General features: G+C 42.0%; 1 protein-coding gene across 10 annotated transcripts in view; it reads left to right on the forward strand.

Annotated features, from left to right (window-relative positions):
• The window catches only part of SORBS2 (sorbin and SH3 domain containing 2), a 221,407-nt gene extending 215,349 nt beyond the window's left edge, over positions 1-6,058 (forward strand). For all 10 annotated transcript variants that reach the window (XM_023514886.1, XM_023514896.1, XM_023514890.1 and 7 more), the window contains 2 exons: positions 1,712-1,818; positions 3,922-6,058. In XM_023514886.1, the coding sequence (XP_023370654.1) occupies positions 1,712-1,818; positions 3,922-3,983 (169 nt within the window). In that variant the 3' untranslated portion in view covers positions 3,984-6,058. The remainder of the gene's footprint in view (positions 1-1,711; positions 1,819-3,921) is intronic.
• Positions 6,059-24,007: the final 17,949 nt, after the last annotated feature.

Consider the following 24,007-nt stretch of genomic DNA (forward strand, 5'->3'; position numbering starts at 1 on the left):
GCTATTTTTTGGTTGCAGCCATCATTGTTGTTTGGCGGGCCCAGGCTGGATTCGAACCCACCAACTCAGGTGTTCGTGGCTGTCATCTTAGCTGCTTGAGCCACAGGCGCCAAGCCGGATAACGTTTCTTATTAATGATGTGATACATGAATACAAGTAATACAATAGTTTTGTTCCACCAAAATATGATATTGTGACTTAATAAAGTAATAAGAAATAAATTATTCTTATTTCAGAGCAGTATTCCATATTATCAACTTTATTTTTGAGACAGAGTCCCACTCTGTCATCCCAGGTAGAGTGCCCTGGCATCATAGCTCACAGCAACCTCAAACTCTTAGTCTCAAGCTATCCTCTTGCCTCAGCCTCCCAAGTAGCTGGGACTATAGGCACCCGCCACCATGCCCAGCTAGTTTTTCTATTTTTAGTAGAGATGGGGGTCTCACTCTTGCTCAGGCTGGTCTCAACTCCTGAGCTCAAAGGATCCACCTTCCTCGGGCTCCCAGAGTGCTGGGAATACAGGTGTGAACCACCTCACCCAGCCTATTATCATCTTTTTAAAGTTCCCATAAAAAATATCCAATGCTCCCTAGAATGTGGTTCTTATTTTCTTACATTAGCAGAATCACATAACTGTTGTGAAAAGCAACAGAAACAAATTCACCAATTTTTTTAAGTATCCTCCTTATAGTACTACTGTTGTTTTAGTCAAATTATGAAGCAGTTTTCGTGTTAGCTGCATGTGAAATTCTTCGCGACCTTCTCAATTGCCATCATTTCTGTCTTTACTTTCCTAAATGCCAGTCCGTTTGTTAACGTATATGCTATTTTATTACCACAGATCCAAAGTCTGAATTCATTACCTACTGATCAATGTCACCATAATATATGTTCTCAAAGAATTCAGGCAGGGAAGGTAAAGTGGTAGCATTCCATAAGTAATTCTTTATATAAAATTAACACAATTTCGCCAGGACCCATTTAAGAAGGAACTTAGGTCCGTCATCTTCAGTTTGAGACTGACTCAGTGATAACTGTACGTAGGATTCAACCACTCAACCTCATAGGTAGTGGTGCAATTTCATTGCAATCAAATTTTCAAATTCTAAATGCTTAGAAAACACTGAAACAAATTGATTTAAAGCATTCAGCTTGGTGAAAAAGTAATCTTCCCTTTTCTAGTGATTCCCATGTAGCGATTTAGAACACGTGTGTCTGTGATGCATTGTACACGTATATCTCAGTCTAGAACCATTTGAAATTTCAGTGGTTAAGCCTCAATTATTTGATCTGTTTATGGCTAACTAACCCTGTGATTCCTTTCTTGCTTTTCTATAGTTGCATAATGCAAATATCACTTATTTTATGATCCATACTATCATTTAATGTCTAGATGATGGATATTATATTGGACCACTGAAATGCAGGCCTGACTTAAGAATGTTAAGATATGTTAATCTGATTCATGAATGTTATAAGCTTTCATGAATATTCCTCATTCTGAGTTTCAAAATGTTATCAGAGTGGTCTAAATTCCTACGAAAATCTAAATGTTGGTATTTATTTTCCATGTTTGCCAGACTTTCACTATCCAATATAATACATTGCTAAAAATAGACATAATAAAGACAAAATGAATACTGTTCTTTCTTCTGTAGTTTTGCAAAGGTGCCAAGTTCTTTTTTTGACACCCTCGTTTTTCCTGTTTCAGGTTTCAGGCTCTGTATAACTATACTCCCAGGAACGAAGATGAGCTGGAGCTTAGAGAAAGTGACGTCATTGATGTGATGGAAAAATGCGATGACGGATGGTTTGTGGGTATGTGTACGCTTCTTTCAGGCACATTTGGCTCCTGCGTGGTTTGCTGAGTTCTCTCACTCGCGTGGTTTCCTGCGATAGTCACGCTTTTTTTGAATTCATAAGGCCCTTGATCTTTCATGCATCACATGTACAATGTAATCAGAAAGCTACTGCATTTTTCATAGAGTTCAGTATTTACTGCTTCAGGTAAATCTATGTATATGTGATTTCCTGCATGTTTTATTTCCAACTCAATGGAAAGAAGATATTTTCTTTACATAGCAGTGACCAGAAAAGACCAAGATCTAAGAACAAGTCACCAAAGTGGTCCCTCAATGAGCCATATCAATGCTCTGTTCAGTGGAAGAGGTTAGCCGCCAGCAGTGAGGACCCAATGTGAGAGGGAGCAAGGTTAAGTGAAGAACCCCCTCCTTTACTAGGTCCACTGTAGGTTCCCTAAAAGTCCAGTGACTCCTCTTAGCTTTAAATTGTGACAGGAGAGAGACGTTCCATTCTCCCCACTTAAAAGGAAATCCCATTCTTACTATCTTCAAAGAAGACTAGAGGTTTTCTGAGAAAACATTTGTAGATAAAGATATCATACGCTGGGGTGTAGACCGAAAGGTGAGAAAAATATAGGCACAGGAGGATTTGGGAGAGCAAAGGATGAGGACATGAAACTTTCTCATCAGTGGCGAAATAATCAAAGAACTGATGCCTCACAGCAGACACCAGCCCCTCGTTCTCTCAATATTTTTAAGAATTCCCATCTAGCAGAAGAATAAAATGGCTTACCTACCAGGGAGAGAGGAAACTGTCATCAAAGCAAGACAGTCCATTTCAGAGTATAAAGGAGAGAGGAGACCTTGGAGACCCCACTCTCTCTATCTGTGCTGGCATCCTAAGGAAGACTCAGTGTGCCTTAACTTTCCGTAGACTTTTGCCTACGGAAGGTTTCCAAGGATGGCACCATTTGCAGCCTCAGGGGATTATGATGCTGGCGTGCCCAGCGACAGCGCCCCCTCCCACGAATAGTAGTTAAGCTGCTTTTTTTTCTATTTTATGAGGGGCTCTTCAGGACTTTTGGTCCACTTATAGAATTAGAAAAGTCAAGTGCTATTTTTAAATGAGTGATGTAGCATTGAGCATGATCTCCTATGAGATAATCACATTGTTTTGACAGTGACAGTGTCCCTGCTAATGTCTTCATGACATGCTCGTGTCAAGGGACCTTCTGGCTCCAGAGCAGCCCTTGCTGGTAGGACTTTCCACTGCTCCTGTCACCCTGCCAGCCCAGCCACCTTCGCTCCTTCCTCCTCACTGCTGTGTAGCAGCCTGGGCTGAGTTCACCGAGTCTTGGCCTCAGCAGGACTGTTGTTCCCAGGTGCCTAGTGACTCACACCTGTAGTCCCAGCACTCTGGGAGGCCAAGACAGGAGGATCCCTTGAGCTCAGGAGTTCGAGACCAGCCTGAGCAAGAGTGAGACCCTGTCTCTACTAGCTAGGCATGGTGGTAGGCACCACTATACCCTGGGTAAGAGTCTCAAACAATAAAAAAAGACTTTCATTTCCTAGATTGCGAAGCTGAGTCTGGGTTAGCCTGATGAGGGAAGCATACCACTTAGGCCTGAGGCTCAGTGCAGCTGAAACTGCTTATTACTCTGTCCTCCTTGCTTCTTTTTTTGTTTTGAGGCAGAATCTCACTCTGTCACCCTGGGTAGAGAACTGTGGCATCATCACAGCTCACAGCAACCTCAAACTCCTAGGCTCAAGCGATCCTCCTGGCTCAGCCTCCCCAGTAGGTGCCAGCCACCACGCTCAGCTAGTTTTTCTATTTTTAGTAGACACGGGGTCTCACTCTCACTCAGACTGGTCTCCAACTCCTGAGCTCAAGGAATCCTCCTGCCTCAGCCTTCCAGAGTGCCAGTATTACAGGTGTGAGCCATTGAGCCCAGCCTTCTCCTGGCTTCTTGACTGAGTTGTCTTCCTTCTCCTCCCAAATCCCTGGGGAGTCACTCTCTTAGTGAACCCATGTAAGAGGGTGCCTGAGCCCACGCATCTGAACCGATATTCCACCCTTGTCACACCACCTCCCCATTTCATTTATTGCTTCTATTTTCAGGAACCTCAAGAAGAACCAAATTCTTCGGTACTTTCCCTGGAAACTATGTCAAGAGGCTGTGAATCGCTCCCCTCCTGGTCTACCCTGCGTTTCAGCCTCGCATCGTCATACACTCACCTGACACATCCCACAGGCCTCCCATTGTCATCCTGCACCATCACGAGGGCCACCCCCCACCAAACCACCAGCATAGTGCCCACTGCTGTGGCCTGGGAGAAACACCAGCCTCCACGGGAAAGTGCATAGTCCTGCTTTCTGCTGGAGACTTTGAGAAGTCAGAATGTGGGATCAGGAAAAAAAATCATTCTATTTAAAAAGGGTAAAATATTTAAGGATTTAAAGTAAAAAAAAAAATAGTCCCCAAGAGGCTCTCCCATCTCATAGCCGTGTCTCGACATCTCCGGAAGATGCTCCTTTCCCAGGCAAGCAGATCGTTTATTAGGAAATGCTCTGGTTTGCATTTTCACATTCTTAGCTTGGCAGTTTATTTTCCTTTCACGAGTTTGCCTAGTGTCCTGGTTTACACGATATGACAACTGTACTTCCGCTGTTGTTTGCCTGCACTTACGTATTATATATGCACAGTGATTACAACCTCTAAAGCCAGAGTAGGAAAGTTAATTTGAGTGAGTGTGACTTTGTTGATTGAATGTGAGTTTTCAAATAGGAGTCTTTTCCTGCGAATGTTTTTGTACTTTTTACAAGTGCAAAACAGCGAGTGGTTAAGAGCCTTTGGTAAGAATCAGGAGAATACAAGAGGATTAGCTAGACTACAGTGGGGGGACAAAGCTATTGTGTTGTAAAGTTGCATTGCTATTTTATATTAAAATGTAATAATTAGCATCATGAACAACTCTTAGTGTTTTATTTATCTGACAAAATTTAAGTATAAGCAGTGTTAGTGAGAGGTGCAAAGAATTATTCTAGCATAGACACTTGAAAGTATCAGTAAGCAATACTTGTAGATGAGATTTCACTGTGTGTACACATACACATTTGAGATTGTATGAAAACATATGATTCCTATGATATGTTGTACATTTTATGGAAATGTAAAAGAAGCCGCACATTATTTTATAGAAATAGAGTATAGAAACATCACAAGTATTAAGGTTGGTTTTAGCAAGGGTTATGATCAACACAATTATTTTTACAATGATAATTATTTTTCTTCTATGGAACTCAGAATCCTGGCTACATTTGAGGACAGGAATATGTTGAGGCTGATTTTCCTGGTGTGTGTAAAAATATTTCCTAGGCATAAATTAGGCACTTTTTAGAGATGCTGTTAAATCATTCAGGTTTTATTTTCTGCCTTGAAGCAGACATTTGCAAAATGATATTGGGATCTGAAAGATTTAATATGCTTCCCAGTGCCTGAATTACACATACTCCGAGAACTAGCTTTGTATTTCTTATGACTTTGCATAAGAACTATTCATCTTTGGATCTTAAGCACCTTATAGCAAAACTTTTTATGGCATTTTTTCCGTGGACAGTGATTGATCTTTTCACAATGTACGTAGACTTTGGAATTTTGTACATATGTTTGCTCTTTTTTTGTACAGACTATTTAGTTATTGAGAAAATGGGAATTTCCTAATTTGGTCTTTATCCTGCACTAAAACTAAGCTAAAACATTTTCAGCGTATTATCCTTTACATTGTCTCACAGATCACAAGCACCTCTCTGTGGTGTGTTTCTGTCAGATTGCATTTATATACAAGTTGATGAATTTAAGGGATCTTAGAAGCCAAACTAAAATGCACATAAGTACTGATTACAGAGGAATTTCATTAGGAAGAAGGTAAAGAAACATCTTTGAGTAGCCTGCCTTGATCACTGTCAAGTTCACAGCCAGCTTTATATTTTAAAGGCTTGGGGTTTGAAATTAAGTCAACTGCATGCAGCTTTGCTGATAAATGAATAATTCTGTCTGATGCCATTTATGAGAAAAGACTTCAATATCTGTTGCCTGTCATATTTAAGAAAATTACTGTTTCTACTTCTGTATCTGATTTTAAAAGGAAAAATATTCAGACCTGGCTTTCAGGTATTTAACTTTGAATTCTTACAAGCAAAGGTCGTTGTGTTTTTTCTCGAATAGACATATCTAATAAATTTTGCTTGGAAGTATGCTTCAGTTTTTCTTCTTAACATTTTTCCTTACCTAAGTCTTGTATTTCATTACAATTTCTTAGTTAAGCTCAGAAAAAATGCATTTGCTTCGTGTTGTCTTAACACACAAATGGAGAAAAAAGGTCTATCACCATTAACTAAGAGATGTTTTTAAACCCACCACCAAAGCTTGTTTGCCAAACTCTCTCTGGCTAAAAATTACTCCTCCACTAAAACAATACATTTTAAACTATTTCCACCTTGAAACCAGACATTTTTTTCCCAAGGAGTTAATTATAAGAAGTCCTAAGCACTTTCCCAATTCAATTCAGCTATCTTAAATTTAAAACTCTTCATCCTGAGCAGCTTCAGCACGGTTGGTATGGCAACCTCCACAAATGCCCTGAAGATTTCAGGGAATTTCAGATAAATGGTTACAGTGGGGGCCCCTTTCCGTGTCTCCTCTCTCTCTCTCTCTCTCTCTCTCTCTCACACACACACACACACACACACACACAGTAAGCCCACTTGGATCCTTTCTCATCCATCTTAATCCCTCCTTGCTCTGTATTTAACCTTTCTCTACATCTTTCAAATCCTCTCTGGTCTCCTCTGTCCTGCTGGATAATTCCCACTCTGTATGAGCATTCTGCTGAAATGTGTCCCCTCTGTGTAAAGAACATACCCTGTAATATTCTGTTTTCACACAGGCACCTAAAGGTAATGCCACTAGGTCAGTCTGAATCTGGCCATCAGTGGGGTGGATGAGAGTGAAGAAGGGACCTTTTGTTACTCGGGTGCCAAATTTCCCTCCCTGTGTTAGCTACACCCCCACTGAAAACAAGCATGTCGATTGCCTACTGGATCAAAAGCAGAAAGAACCTGTGTCAGTAACGTTTCATAAATTATTCATCACTCCATCTCTCTTCCTAGGTGGTCTGTTTATGTGGTTTGAGAATCTCTTCCTGTGTTTTCTAGATTTAAACCATGAAGCAATATATTCTTCAAACCATCATTTGATCAAATAAGACTAAACACTGTCAGCTTCCAAGTGTCTGTTTATTCAAAGATTTACTCATTTCACCCCCTCTCCAGATTGTAGGCCTCCAATAGTTGTTTAATATGTCAATGAAGATTTCAAATTATTTACTTTTTGTCAATGATTAGAGTCAGAGCATAAGCAGAGAGTGCCATTTTTGATGAACAGACTATAGCAAGGATTGGCAAACTATGGCCTGTGGACCAAATTCAGACCGATGCCTGTTTTTCTGTACCCTGCAAGTTAAGGATGGTTTGTACATTTTGCACCAGAATGTTTATTGTAGCACAGTTCATAATTGCCAAGACGTGGAAACAACCCAAGGACCCAACAACCATGAATGGATTAACAAACTGTGGTATATGTACACCATGGAGTACTATTGAACCATAGAAAAAGTGGAAACGTTACATCTTTTGTGTTTACCTGGATGGAGCTGAAACACATTCTTCTTAGTGAAGTATCATAAGAATGGGGGGGGAAGCATCCAATGTATACTCAATACTAATATGAAACCAAAATACAAACAACTACAGGCCCACATGAATCATAAAACACAAATATAGTCTAGTAAGGGGGAAGAGGATAGGAAGGAGAGGGAAGGGGACAGGTGGGGAGGGGAAGGAGAAGATGGGGGGGGAGGAGGAGGAGGCGAGACCTCATTTAACATGTGCAATGTGAGCATGCTCAGCACACACCCTGGGCGAAGGACTCAACTTCAACTTGAACTTTACCTTAGAATTGAAAACAAAGTAACCTAAAAATTTATGCCCTATTAATTTGAAATTTAAAAAAAGAATGCGGCTCTGTGCCTGTAGCTCAGTGGATAGAATGCTGGCCATATACACCTGGGCTGATAAATTCGAACCCAACCCAGGCCTGCTGAACAACCATGACAACTAAACAAAAAAATAGCTGGGCATTGTGGCGGGCTCCTATCCCAAGTAGTGCCAGCTACTTGGGATACTGAGGCAAGAGAATTAATTAATTCCAAGAGTTTGATGTTACTGTGAGCTGTGATGCCACAGCGCTCTACAGAGGGTGACATAGTGAGATTCTGTCTCAAAAAAATAAAGAAAGAAAGAACGTTTGCACAGATGAACACTGGCAATCAGTTGATGACAGGGAACACTAACTTTGAACCCCAACTAAGTGAAATATTATTTCCCCAGGAAAAGAATTAAAAAAAAAAAAAATTTCTTTTTCTTCAGTAGATTTATATTAGAAAACACTATATTATAATGATTATTTTCTTAATTGAATCCACAAAAATTGGTGGAAATGTGTTTTCTCTTTGTTACGTAAATATATACATAATACTTTAATTTTGCCTCCTGGCAACCCAATACCTAAAATATTTAGTGTTTCTTCACAGAACAAGTCTGTGAAGCCTTAAGCTATTCTAGTTGCCAGCAACCAACCTGGAAACCAACCAGAGGAACAAGAATAGTGGACACCTGTATATGCTGGGTCGTTCCTCACATCTGTTCTGTGCCTTTATCCTGACAGTACATCTAGGAAGCAACTTGCCTTGTGCCCATTATATAAATGAGGAAGCTAAGGCTCTGAAAGGTTAGATAATGTATCCATGTGTAAAATGTATTATACCTAATATGTGATGGGAATAGGATTTAGAATCACGGTTGCCCATCTTCCAAGCCCATATTCTTTCTTCTAAACCACCCAAGCTCGGTGCCAAACACAATGTTGATCCAACTGTGTGCTCAGGCCTGCATCCATCCACCTCTCTCCCTTCTCAACATTCTCACAAAGCCAGCATCTGCCCCCCACATTGGGGAAGTGGGGAGGTGGGAATTTTTAATGGTTTCAGGTTAATTTGAGGGTACAAGGAATTAGGTTATAATGTTTACATTTTTTAGGTATATCCCTCTTAGAATTGTCCCACCCCCCCCCAAGTTGTGCCATACACCCTAACATTGTACCACTAAGTGGGAGCACACCCTTCCCTCTCCCTCCTCCCCACAAACCCCGCATCTTACTGCACACAAGATGGCAAGAAGGAGATATGTGGGTCATTACAAAAGTTTTGAGATACATAAAAATCAAGAAACAAAAAGAAGCAAACGAAGCCTTCCCAGCAATACCAATGAGCTGAGCAAGTTGAAACTTGGGCAGGAGAATCAGAAGGGACGCTGTTGACCATGTTTCTTGGAAATGAAATAATGGACCCTAACAATCTGTCTCAAAACTTTCAGAGTGACCCACATATATGCCCAGTTCAACACAATAGTATGTCCCTGGGAAAAGCTAATTTTGGTTTCCAAGAGTGCACAGTGAGCAGTAAGAATATATTAATAGTTCGATTACTAACGTGTGTTAACTGAGCATGAGCCTGGCCACGAGCCGTGATTCACTAAGGCCGTGGTGGTGCTCAGGAGAAGCACATGGCATCGACCAGTGTCACAGAGACAGTCAAGGCCGGCATGCTCTAGGAACACTGTGTGCTTACTGGGCACCTTTCAAGTATACAAAGGCCAGGATGACTCATGAAGTGACCCAGAACCTTAGCTCACTGCTAAATTTAGCCCCTCTATAGTTCAGGAAAGTTCTGTCTGAGCTCACGCATCTTGACCCAAAAAACTCCCAGGACAAGACAGAAATCTGCCTGGCAAATCTTCACCTGTTCCTTTGGGGTTTCTTGTTTCATTCTTTTTCCTAAAATACGGTGGGTGACTCAGTCATCCCTGAGTCTTCCAAAAATAAGTGTCATTCAAATACAAGTCTTGTTACCATTAATGGCACCAGGAAAAAAAGGCCAAGTTGCACACTGACACCACAGAAAGATTGAGAATGACCTTTTTTTTTGAGTGTCTTTTTTTCTTCTTTTTTAATTCTGAAATCAATAAGGTGCTTACTATAGGAAAGGTTAGAAAGTTATATGTGAGAGAAAAGAAGAAACAGATTTATTCAGAGTCCCATTTAGGATAAGGTCTACACTTTGGAGTATTTATCCTCCTGAGTATTTTTCTGCAGTGTGTATTAGCGTGTGTGTGGCATGTAGGTGCAAATGGGACCCTGAAATAAAGTAAATATATAAATTATATTTTTAAGTCTATTTAACATTAACAAATTGGTCTATGAAAAGTACAAGGAAAAATCAAAGCCAATCCCTAAGATTCATAAAAATGCAATTAATTCAAAACTCTAAGGCAAGAAATATAGAATTACCACCAAGTTAGAAAATCTAATCCAGGCCAGGTGCAATGGCTCCCGCCTGTAATCCTAGCACTCTGGGAGGTTGAGGCAGGTGGATTGCCCTGAGCTATAGCCTGAGCAAGAGCAAGACCCCATCTCTAAAAAGAGCCGGTATTGTGGCAGGTGCCTATAGTCCCAGCTACTCTGGAGGCTGAGGCAACAGAATTGCTTGAATCAAAGAGTTTGAGGTTGCTGTGAGCTATGATGCCATAGCACTCTACTGAGGGCAAAAAGGTGAGACTGTCTCAAAAAAATAATAATAATCTCATCTAATCTGAGGAGTTGGTAAAGACAAGAAAGAGAGAAAAGAAAATTATATTTATTATCTTCCTACCCTAAGCCATCACGGGCACGGAGCATGTTAACAGATAAGGTTTGGCTGAGGAAGAGATTACACTGAGACTCATGTGAACAGCAGACAGGTTAGATGTCACAGCCAAACCATCCTGGGGGTTAACAAAGTGCGCAGGTGTTGAATCAAACTCACAAAGCAGATGATAATTTACTTTGAAATTAGATATATTCCAGAAAAGTTCGATCTAAATTATTTTTTACGAAGTGCTAGCACAAAGTTTCTCACCCTTGGCGGGTAATCACTCTCCCAGGTGACACTGACAATGCATGTGTAGTAGTCACAATGGTGAGGGGGGCTGACATCCCACAGCACCGAGGAATTATCCAGCCCAGATTGTAGTGCGGAGCCTCAGAAGCCCTGTCCCCAGCTAACTTATGCTACTGAGGAGACTCACAGTGGAATTTATTTTAGGAAAGATTTTTTTTTAATCTAGAATTAAAGAAAGGAGCGTCAGAGCCCTAATGGTTTTGGGGGGTTTCAGGCAACTGTCTGGGACCTCAGTTCTCAAAGCACTCTTGGTTAAAAAATGACCAGACACCTCGAAGTAAGGCAAGTATGAAACAAAGTTCATTGAGGAAGAGAAAGACGGGTGTGCAAAGTAAGAGCAGGGCAGAGACTTACAGAGTGAGATATGTACGCCATGGACAGCGAAAGAGCCCCATTGTCATGGCAGAGAAAAGGCCTGAGTGATGGCCACTGGTTCTCCTTTATACTGTCTGGGTCAGGCTCCCTTCGTGGTTCATTTTGAAACCAGAGTCTTACTGGGCCCGGGCCCCCCCTTGAGCCTCTCTGAGAGCCCGTGGGGAGGTGTGGACCGCAAAGTAGATTTAAGCTAACAACATGAAAATTAGCCGTAAGGCTGCTCAAGGTCACCTTCGAGACTCTGCCAGGCCTCTGGGCTACAGCAAGTGTTTTTCCACCTTTTAATCTCACAGCACACTTGCACCTACAGTTAAATTTCCGCGGCACATTTAAATTATGTCGATCAAAAAAAAAGAGTAAAAAATAATACACTTACTGTTCTTTGAACTGCTTTTGAAAACAATTTAATTAATGACTTTCAAAAATGTTCCAGCACACCTGAGATCCTCTCACGGCACACCGGTTGGAAATCAGTGGGCTAGAGCGTCCACGGTGTCCTCCTCCAGGTGGAGGCTCAGCTCTGATTGTTCCCTTCCTCCCAGGTGTGAGCAATCACCTGGGACAGGATTAAGGTGGGTGGCAGGGAGATGGAGGCCTGGGGACCTCCCCTCGTCCTCCTTCCCCCAGGAGAGTGGGATCTCTAACTAGCTGCTTAACGGGGCCTCTTCTGCCCTTGGACTGACCCATCGAGATCCTCTGGCAGTTCCCCATCCCAAATTCTGGGGGTAAGGCCAGAGCGCAGCCAGGGAGGAGGCAGATAATCATTATGGAGTGATGAGGCGCAAACTGGATGAGCGCTTAAAGGCAAATGTCAATCTCTGGACGATGTCTCTGGGCCTGATACTCAGGACGGCCCTGGGGCAGCCAGGCCATTTCCTCCCTTGGGGATCTCAGAGCCCATCCAGTGCAGTATTTCAACCAGCGTGCTGAGAGGATCTCAGGTGTGCCTCAAAAATTTCTAAGGATCATGAATTAAATTATTTTGGGAAGAAATCTAAAACACAGTAAGCATATTCCTTTTTTTACTCTTTTTCTTTTTTTTTTTTTTTGCAGTTTTTGGATGAGGCTGGGTTTGAACCTGCCACCCCCGGCATATGGGGCCGGTGCCCTACTCCTTTGAGCCACAGGCACCACCCTTTTTACTCTTTTTTTTTTTTTATCAATATCATTTAAATGTGCTGCAGAAGTTTAAGTGTGCCATGAGATTTAAAAGGTTAAAAACACTGCTGCAGAGAGTCCAAAGACAGGTATGTGAAGGAAGATGGTTCAGGTATTAGTGAGCTGGTGGCAGGTTGCACAGATGGGGCAGGAAGTTTCCACTTCCTTCCCGAAGATGTGCAGACTACAGGGCACCCAGACGAGGCTAGCCTGGGCTAGAGTAAGAACCTCGAGGACACCACTTCACCCCACAGAGCTCACGCCATCTACTGCGTGACAGCATGCCTGTGTCCAAAGGAGTAGGAATGTATAGGTGACATGCAAATACAAAACCAGGAGCTCAGGGCTTGTTCCTGCTGAATTGTGTCCCCATCTCCCCAAAGTCCTATCTTTGGGTTGGAAAACCCTGTGCCTCACAAGGTATTTGGATTGGTAATAGGGCACTTAAAACAGGCGATTATGGCTGGCATGTGGTTCACACTGTAGTTCCAGCACTCTGGGAGGCTGAGGCAGGAGAATCCCTTGAGCTCAGGAGTTTGAGACCAGCCTGAGCCAGAGTGAGACTCCATCTCTACTAAAAATAGAAAAACTAGCCAGAAGTGGTGGTGGGGCACCTATAGTCTCAGCTACTGGGGAGGCTGAGGCAGGAGGATCACTTGAGCCCAGGAGTTAGAGGTTCCTGTTAGCTATGATGATGCTACGGCACTCTACTAAGGGACAGAGTGAGACTCTGTGTCAAAAATCGAGAAGAGAAGAGTAAGAGGAGAGAAGAGGAGAGAAGAAAAGAAACAATCTCAAATGCACACAGAAGAGCCTTCAAAGGAAGCATTAAAAACAGTCTGCTGGTTTCCTTTCCACCAGACGGAGGATGACCCTGAAACATTCAATCTACTTTGTTTGCCTCTGAGTACATAAATATTCGGATGTATTTTATGAGAAATGGCAAAATAAATAGTAAAAAGAAAATGAGTTAGTACATCAGAAGTTGTTAGTTGGCTGGTTACATCAGAGTACAGGCTCAGATGAGGTCACAGTGAGGTACAAGCATAAGAATTCAAAGTTCATAGCCACCCAGGAAAAAGCCCCTTGGACAAAATGGCACAGAATTGGTATTGCCTTTTTCTGACAACTCACTGCCTATTCTTTAATCCTATCAAGTAAAATTGGCCTCAGTATGAGATTGGCATTTGTCTGAGTCTATTCTGCAATGCTGACCCCCACGCTTTTTAATTATCAGATTGCTCAGACATCAGCCTGTCTTTGAACCACTGCCATTATTTTTTTAACAGATGAATTTTGATACAAGGAATAGGATATCAAGACCAGAATTCCACTCAAGCTCAGCATTCAAGGCATTCATGCTTGACAATTTCTGACTGCATGCCACCAGCACCTCAATTAAGTGCCCTGGGGGCCGGCACTCAGAGATGCTAAAGGCAAGACAGGACGTTTTCTGATAATTCCACTGAGCTCATCTTCACGACCCAATATTGAGAGAATGTGTTTCATTCTAAACTAAAGAAAACACACACAGTGACATCAAGCCATTCAGAACCTGATACATCACCATAGCCTAGACCTGGAGCATCAGATCTGCTTACTTTTTAAAAAAAAGAATGCCCGCCTGGAAGGCTGCTCCTGTGTGAACTAACCAGCTGTCAGCTTATCAGAATGGCAGGCATTTTCCCCCAATGCCTCAGCAAAGAAAGCCAATTCCTGGCAGACAGAAATGAGCTGAAACTAGCAAGTTTATCTTTGACCTGTTCCCTAAGAAGAACACAGTGCTATTTATTCAAAGTCTATATAATGAGGGCTCTACAATATCATCTTCTCTCTCCCCCACTCCACTCTCTTTCCCTCCTCTCCCTGCTAACAAAGAAATCTCAAAATGCTTATGAACTCTGAGCTCATGGCCGTCTAGACCTCCCACCCACCCAACATCCCTTAACACACAAACAATTCCCCTTTGGTCAGCTGTTCGATGACATGACAAAAAGCTTAGCAGACATCTGCTCATGGATTCCTTGGCTTGGTATGTCTTTCACCATCAAAGATGAATTGCTAGACAGCTGTGTTGAAAACCACAGCATCCTTCTCAACACTGATGATACATAGACGAGATGACCAATTTTCTAAACGAGGTCACGAATAATCTTCCTACTTTAGGAGGCTTTTTTTTTTTTTAACCCAACAAGAAAAGATTTAAAGCAGTAAGAAGGATCACTGTGTAAACTTCTAATCCCAAAGCATCTAAGCCTCCTTTCTGATTGCATGTGGGTGCTGATAATGACTTTTTATTTGAGGATTGTTCTGGAATTCAGAGCTTACAAAAAAGAAAAATGTAAAAGAATCAATGCCTTGCTTTTGCCAACACGACTCTTGCAAACAGTATGATAAGCATATTTTTCAAACTCACTGGGGGTTTTTAAGGAAGTGGCCCTGAACTGATGACAACTTTAGTTAGTGTGTAAAATGGATGTAATAAAAGAATAGCACGTAATGTTTATCAGGGAAGTAAACAAGATAAAATACACAGACATCCTCACACATAGTTGGCAGTGAAAGCCTCCTTCCCTGCCTTCTCTTCCCTTTTGAAGTTACCATTAGGCTGATTCTAATTAGCGTCAAATATTTGAATGTCTTTAGATTCTGGGCTACACTGCCAAGTTTTATCAGTTTAGATGTTTGACGAAAACAATCAGAATACGAGGGAGCTAAATAGTTTGAAGACGTGAAGGTAAAGAGTTGGAAAAGTGGATAGCCAGATGGGGAAGGGTGCGTGGAGGGAGGGGCGAGGATGAGGAGGCCCAGGCTGAAGGCCACAGGCAGGGCCAGAGAGAAGGGATAAGGGATACATGCCGTGTTCCATAGCAGAGCAGGATGACTGTGCTCCAGGGAAAATGTAGCCTGCTACAGGGAGGGACGCTGGAATCCCTTGACGAGATCACTACACATTCTATGTGTACACGTAACAAAGTTTCTTGTGTAGCCCACCAATCTGCACAAATAAAATTAATACATAAATCAATAAAAATATGTTTTAAGGATTTTTAAGGCAGATATGGTATAAAGCAGGCCTCAGAATTTTTAACACTGTGCGAATTCATTCTGAAGAAGGTGACATAATTAGAAATCAGAAAAGGAACAGACCAGGAAAATTGAGTAAGGCCCGTATCTGCTTGCTTAGATGGTTCCCCCTAGAGACCTGGCCTCTGGGGGGCTGCACACACCCAGCATGCCTGAGGGGTCATGAGCCCACAGGCGGAGCAGGAGTCCAGAGATCCTGGCCCCCACCGCCCCCCCACCCCGGGCCTGCACCCTGGCCCCCTGTGATCTGTTACAGTGAGGAAGTTACTGGCGTGGCCAGCTGTCATATATATCCTTCTTGGTAAAATGAAGAAAATCAACTAAAACATCAAGATCCTTTCATTTCTAAACTGTCTGCAAAGGCTTTATAGAAAATATTTTGGGAAAAAATATCAGCAGTGTGAGTTGCTAAGTGGAATGGGAACTCAAAGAAATAGAAATTCATGCCAACCTGAGACTGGAACCCTGCATTAGAATCAGTCATGCACCCCACACGGCAGCTTCGATCAGGAAGCACACAAGGGCACAGAGGGAAAATTTCTTTAAAAAGATAAAGACAAAGGAAACGTGGAACTACCAAGTATACAAATAATTATTCAATCCCAGGAACTGAAAATAAACGTTACAATTTCTCACCTTCCAAATTGGCAACTATGCAAAGGTTGGTCTCCATATCATGTTCATGGGCATATAAACTGATAAATTTGGGAGACAACAATTGGACAATTCATGACAAAAAATTTAAATATCCATTGACCTAGCAATGTCATTTCTTTACATTTATTCCAAGGAAATAATTCTGAATGTTTAGCTACACATGGTATTACCATGTCATTTCTGGTATTAAATAATTACTTTTAAGACCATAAATACCTAACACTAAATATTTAGATATTTATCTAATAGACATTTTGATACGATTTATCTAATAAATAAATTATAGCAATTTTACCTTGAAGTAATATATAATTGTTTAAAATGACCTCACAGAAAAATAGTAAATGATATATAAAGATGTCTACAACACATTGTTAAATGAAAAAAATGTTACATCAAAGCAGTACCCTGAACCCCGTAAATGCATCAATGTACAAAGTTATCTTGTTATCTTGTATCTTGTTAACTTGTTATCTTGTATCTTGTTATATTGTATCTTTTTCAATGTACAAAGAAAAAAATGTTACAAACCAACGTGACTTCACATTTGTAAGAAAGAGTGTGTATTTTTACATATGTGTGTACATACCCAGAACATACATATAAGTATGTTTATGTGTACATGTTTATATGTGTATGTGTGTCTAGACCAAAAGTATTAGGTTGACCCTATGAAATCTCTAACTTTATAAGCCAAAACAGTAAAAAGCCAATAATTTCATATGGCCCAAGCTGGTAAGTGAAGGCATTGAAATAACATTTGAAAAACAGTCATAAAAATGTTCAATATGGCCTTATCTTCAGTGATTATGGATATTTTTAATTTTCAAACTTTTTACAATTTAGATGTACTGCTTTTAGAATAAGAAAAAAGTTGCAGTGAGGTCAAATATTTACTTTACACACAAATCAAATAAACTTCAAATATGTGATTTCTTACACATATGAGAAATATATGTATATGTACACTTTATGCTACATATAACAAAAACACATGTAGCAGATAAAATTATCCAGATGTCTAATGTTGTTCAGCGTAATCTATTCCATGATTTAAGTACTTATATTTGGAAATAATCGCTCATGGAGATAAATGATGAACAGCCTTCCCTCCTATGCTTCCTTCCTGAGATGGTCCTCAGGGGAATGCTAAGATGGAGAGCTTAACGTATCATGGAAGTGGGGAAAAGCTGGGCTGCTGGGCACGAAGCTCTCTACCTCTTCTGGTCCCCAGGGCTGTGTCCCTTGTCCCCTGGGTGTCTCCTGGCCTTCAAGCCTGCAATCTGTAGCCAGTAAACTGATCTCTTTGGATCTGAGCGGGATTATCCCTTCCTGCTGACTCAGCCTCAGGGTAGTGCCTGCAGGCTGCCAGTCCCTGCTGAGCCCTCCCCCCAGGCTCTGCTGTGTGTCCCCTCACCTCCTCACCCTGTGCATGCATCCCTTCCCTTTCTCATTCTGCAGCCCTGCCCTGCAGAGTGAGGGCACCCTGGAAAGCCGAGCTCCAGGTGCCTATTCCCCCTGACCACACCTTCAGCCCAGCTTGTGTTGAGCCTGAGGTCCAAATTGCTCGTGAAGTAATTCACTTAGAGCACAGACCTCCAGAGGGGACGTCCCAGGACCAGAAGCTTCCACTCACTGGGCCCTAACCTCATTCCTCCCTCCCCTAGCTAGGTATGCAGGGCCTCTTTCAACATTATGGGCGGACTGCTCAGTTACTAATTTGACAAATGATATAGGAGTCCTTTCACAAGATAATAGCTTCCATCATTCTGTTTTTGAATATATTTATTTATTTATCTTTTGGGTAAGATAAATAAATATATTTATATATATACTTTGTCACCCTGGGTAGAGTGCCACAGCTCACAGCAACCTCAAACTCCTGGTCTCAAGTGATCCCCTTACCTCAGTCTCCCAAGTAGTTGGGACTACAGACACCCACTACCACACCTGGCTAGTTTTTCTGTTTTTAGTAGAGACAGGATCTCACTCTTGCTCAGGCTGGTCTTCAACTCCTGAGCTCCACACACGTTGGCCTCCCAGAGTGAGAATTTCTTTTTTAAATTTCAGATTAATATGAGAGTACAAATGATTAGGTTACAATGTTTGCATTTGTTAGGTAAGGTCCCTGTTGTAGTTGTGTCCTGCCCCCAGGAGGTGTGCCAAGTGCCCTCACATTGTGCCCATTAGATAGGAGCTCACCCATCCTTCTCTCTCCTTCCCTCCCGCTTCCTTGTTCCCTCTTAGTTCCCCCTCCCTGAACTTGGATTGAATTGAGTTTTTCTCTTGTGTGGGTGTGTATTAGATCGTCCACTGGCTTCATATTAGTATTGAGTATATCCGATACTCACTTTTCCATTCTTGTGATACTTTACTAAGAAGAATATGTTTCACCTCTGGCCAATTGAATCACAGAATATTAATAATGAATACCTTGGTCTTCCCTCTTGGAATTTCTCATATAAGAATTATACCCAAATGAATGCCAAGGGCAGAAGAGACTAAGGTTTGGGGCTCAAAACTAATTTAAAACCTTTATCTTTAAAGCAATTTAAGGAAAAGAGGCAGCCTAAAAAGGTACCTAACATAGGGATGCACCAGGAGAGAGACCAGGAGGCTTTGAACTATGGCTTGGAAGATCCTGAAACCTAACAAAGAGAATTAACAGAAAGCAGTGCAAAATATCAAGAAAAGGCAATCAAAACTAATTTAAAACCTTTATCTTTAAAGTAATTTAAGGAAAAGAGGCAGCCTAAAAAGGTACCTAACATAGGGATGCACCAGGAGAGAGACCAGGAGGCTTTGAACTATGGCTTGGAAGATCCTGAAACCTAACAAAGAGAATTAACAGAAAGCAGTGCAAAATATCAAGAAAATTCAAGAGGTAAAAATTAAACCATCTGGTATATTTTCATGAGTGATATTTGACATTTCTCAAAGTACTTTAGTCAGAGAGAGGCAACGATGCTCACAAGCTCTCTGTCATGGGCATGAAACTTAGGGAAGGCCAAGATCAGTGATCAAGACACCAGCAGGAGCCACGGCTCCTGCCAATCATCCCAGCACCCTGGGAGGCCACGGTGCAAGGACTGCTTGAGCCTAGAAATTTGAGGTTGCAGTGAACTGTGATCAAGCCCTATTTTCTTTAAAAAAAAAAAAAAATGGTAAATGAATTGACCAAGAAACTTCAAAAAAAAGAATGATTCTTTGAAAGTGCCATTTAAAAATTGTAAACACCCAGCCAAGCCCAGTGGCTGACACCTGTAATCCTAGCACTCTGGGAGGCTGAGGATCCCTTGAGCTCAGAGTTCGAGTTCAGCCTGAGCACGAGTGAAACCCCCCACTCTCCATCTCTACTAAAAATAGAAAAACTAGTGGGGTGGAGTTTGAAATTGCTGTGAGCTATGACACTACAGCACTCTAGTAAGGATAATAGAGTGAGACTCTGACTAAAAAATAAATAATAAACAAAATAAATAATAAATAAAAATTATAAAGTCCCTATTTGGCAGAGGCAAGACAGAATTAGGAAAAGAAAGAAATATTGGAAGTGATATAGATCTGTATAGAAAATAAACTTAAGTGCAAAAGAAAGCAATGATTTAATCAGAGTTAGACATGGTGACAGCATATAAGAGGCGACCTGGACACCAGGAGGCTTTGGAAGATGGTTCTATAAGCTTTCAGAGGACCACAGCTGAAGCCAAGAGCCAGCTGTCCTGGTCCAGATCAGGGGAGGGACAGTCTGAATCAGGGTAGTGCTGGCATTACAAAAATAATAAGCAAAACATGGCCACTGGTTGGCTTTAGGGATTGAATGAAATGGTGTTGTTGGTGGTGATCATGAGGCTTCAGGCCAGCCAAAGGCAGGAGTGATAGAAATAGCACAAGAAGGGGCCCACTTTTAGTCTTCTCCTGTCTTTGTTTTTGAGACTCTGAATCTCTCATCCTGGGTAGAGTGCCATGGCATCATCCCAGCACACAGTAACATCAAATTCCTGGGCTCAGGCAATCCCTGTGCCTTAGCCTCTCTAGTAGCTGAGACTACAGGCACTCACCACCACTCCTGGATAGTTTTTTTATTTTTAGTAGAGATGGGGTCTTTTTTTTTTTTTTTTTTGAGACAGAGTCTCACTTTGTTACCCTCGGTAAAGTGCCGTGAGGTCGTAGCTCACAAGCAACCCTAAAGTCTTGGGCTCAAGCAATTCTCTTGCCTCAGCCTCCCAAGTAACTGGGATTTATAGGTGCCTGCCACAACTTGGCCAGGCTATTTTTAGAGATAGAGTCTTGCTCTGGCTCAGGATGGTCTCAAACCTATGAGCTCAGGTAATCCACCCACCTTGGCCTCCCAGAGTGCTAGGATTACATGTATGAGCCACTTTGCCCGGCAAGTAACAGGGTCTTGCTCTTGCTCAGGCTGGTCTCAAACTCCTGAGCTCAAGCAATCTGCCTGCCTCAGTCTCCCAGAGTGCTGGGATTACAGGTGTGAGCCACTGCATCCAGCCCTGGAGTTTATTATTTTAGTAGACATAATGTAAAGCAATGCATAGACTATTATCCAATATGCTACAAGATTAGGATATTTGGAAAATCAATGTTTGATCGACAATTATCAGATAGAGTGGACTTTACTCATACTACCATTCAGAAGTGTGAAGAAAATCAAAACTTTCCCATTTTCTTTAACCAATCCAACCTTTTTTGTATTTTTTGTTGAGATATGACTCATAGGTCATACCCCTTTCAAGTGTACAATCTGAAAGGTTTTTTGGTATACTCACAGAGCTGCATGGCCATCACCATTATGTAATTCTAGAACATTTTTATCACTCCAAACAGAAAGCTCCAAGGCATTTGTAGTCACTCTGCCCTTCCACCCAGCCCCCGGCAACCACTAACTACTCCCTGTCTCTGTGGATTTCTTACTTGACATATTTCATACAAATGAAATCACATTCTAAGCAACCTGCTAAATTGCCTTTATGAACTCCCACCTAGCCGGGTATAGTAAAAATTTACCTGAACTCAAACTTAGCAAACAGTATCATCGCAGACCTTTCTAGCTTAGGACAATTTGATTTGGGCATACAGTCATTAAGCTTGACGTACTCTCAGTAACGGATGGTTTCTCCCTGCCCTTCTTCCTGCCCAAGTTAATCTGGCTGTAGAAGAAGCCTGAGGTGTCCTCCTGGCAGGGGAGAGGGTGGGCTGTCTTCTTTGCTGTCCCCTGCAAGGGTGGAGCAAAGCTGGAGGTCTGATCTCTATGGTCGCTGGGCCAGTTGTCCTCAGGTCCTGACAGGACGCTGGGCAGATGACAGCTTCTTCTGCCGCTAACCTCCATCGGGATCGCTACCTCTGAAGTCTCCTCTGGCCAGCTCATGTCCTTTCACTGCCTCTGCTTTTACTCTGGAGGTAGCCTGGGTCCTTTTTCCTCCTGCCCCCATCACAGTGGCGAGCACATAGCGTGCATTCAACATTGTTTTTGGAATGAATTAATGAATCCTTCAAAATTCAGCTAAAATGTTATCTCCTCTATGCCCACCCTTCCCCCTGCTCTTCCTCTGTGCCAAACTTTTTGATCTCTTGGCACACTTGAACCTAGAGTTAAACTTCCATGGCACATGTGAATTATGTTAACCAAAAAAAAAAAGAGAGTAAAAAAAGGAACATACTTACTGTGCTTTGAATGCCTTTCGAAAATAACTTAGTGAATGATCTTTTAAAATATTCTCAGTATACCTAAGATCCTCTCACAGTTGAAAATCACTGCTCTGTTCCCTCATCAGAAGATAATCTCACTGTTAAATTAGACATTTGTGCCCCCATCTCTAACGAGTTAGGGACCCACCTCACTGCCCAGATGAGGAACCTCCTAAGGGTGCCCTCAGATCCTTGCCATATACACAACAGGTCCAATAAATATTCAAATTAGTTTAAGTTTTGTTATTCCTATTTCTTTTGGATTCTTTTCTTCTTGTTATTTCTAATTAACTAGATTTCTGTTTTAAAATAACACCACATGCGTTTTATAAAATAACCGTATGGCACAAGAGAATATGAAATGAATAGTTAAGTCTCCACTCAGCCCCAGACAGGATCAAGTAGTCTTCTATTCACGAAAGTGTATGCGTTTTCCATTATTTTGCTCTTTCAGTTTGTTTTTTGAATTAAGCATAGAAAGTATTATGTGAAAGTCTGAGTTCCTAAAAGAGAAAATTTACACCAGAAGTTTCTATGGGAAAATGTCAGGTGGTATTACCAACAGAGAGAATTACATTTGCAAAATCTCCCATCAGAGGCTAAAAAGGCAAGTAGGGGGCCTGCCAAGCAGGAGTATGAATTTCACGTTGAAGGCCATGACCACATTGGCTTCGTCAGCTTTCTACCCACATATGTGCATCCCAGCTCCTCAGCTGAAGCCTGTCCAGTATGTGGATCTCAGCTCCTCAGCTGAAGCCTGTCCAAGAGGAACGCAGGGATTCCTGCTCTGATGACGGTGGCCTCCCTGCCTGCTGTCATCACCTATGGATGGTTTCAGACATGGGACCCACAGTGTCGTGCACACAGGCACTGGTTCTGACCCACACTGGCTGGGCTTAGACCCTGGCCCTGCCATTTCCCACGTATTTCGGGCACGTTATTGATGCCATCTGTTTTCTCTACCTGCTGGTGCTATGCTGAGCATCAAATGAGTTGACATATTCTCAAAGGGCATTTAGAGGACAGCGCAGAGCCTAGTCAGTTCTCTGTGTGTCATCCACTATCATCAGCTTGGTGTCACCCATGCTGTTCTGATCTTGTGCTGTTACCCTTTCCTGCAAGCAAGATGCTTGTGTCACCTCCCCTCGGCCTCCTTCTCAATAAGCATCATTTCGGAGCCTTCCATTTTGTCCATTTCCTACCCACTGAAATTCTGAAATGAAGAATCCAGATACTCATTTGTATGTTGGTGTTAGAAAGACACCCTTATTTTCTCTTTTCTTTGCAAAATGCTTTTCTGAAACTCCAGCCCAATTACCACCATTCTGCCCCCAGGGCAGAGTAGATCCTCCCCACAAGGGGGAGGGGGCGAGAAAGGTGATTATGAAGGAATCCACCCCTGGTTTCCCTTTCTTGGTTTGTGACACTCCAACCTGTGACTCAAAAGTCAAAGAATCCTTCTTTGGAAATGGATACAAATCATACCGTGTTTTGACCTCTGATAAGCAAAAGCTTTGGGATTAAAAAAAACAAAGACCATGTCACATTACAATCCTATTGAGTTACACAACCCTGGCTGATTTCTGAAAATAATGTTGTCATTGAAAGAAAGCAAGAAGCAAACACCTTTTTTGATTATTTCAAGCACCGATGGAAGCACAAAGCCAGGCCGGCTCTCAGAGGCCTCACTGTGAACGCGCGTGCCCTGCGGCTGCTGGCGCTGGCCTGGATCCATCCTCCTGCAAACACAGCACCATATTTGTCTTTCAGCTGTCGCTATTTGTTAGGAGTCTATAAACAGAGGAGATTCTTAGCAACCACTGTAAAAAAGTAAAGCCAGAAACACTCTCCCCGCCCCCCACCTACTAAGAAAAGCCTGCAACAAAGAAAAACGAACTTCCCAAAGTTCCTTGTGAAAGTCAAAATGACAATCCAGTGTCGTGTCCTGCTGGCTACCACTTGGCTTGGGGAAAAAAGAAAAAGAAAAACTGAAGATGCTGTCAGAACCCAGCTGCCAGCAGACTAAAAGGCAGCTTGAAATGATCTCATCACCATTACCGACACCCAGTCACACGGATATCTCAAGATAACCCAGAACGTTCCAGTTAGGAGAT

The sequence above is a fragment of the Otolemur garnettii genome, unplaced genomic scaffold (assembly GCF_000181295.1).
Source record: "Otolemur garnettii isolate 467f Iridium unplaced genomic scaffold, OtoGar3 scaffold00061, whole genome shotgun sequence".
NCBI lineage: Eukaryota > Metazoa > Chordata > Mammalia > Primates > Galagidae > Otolemur > Otolemur garnettii.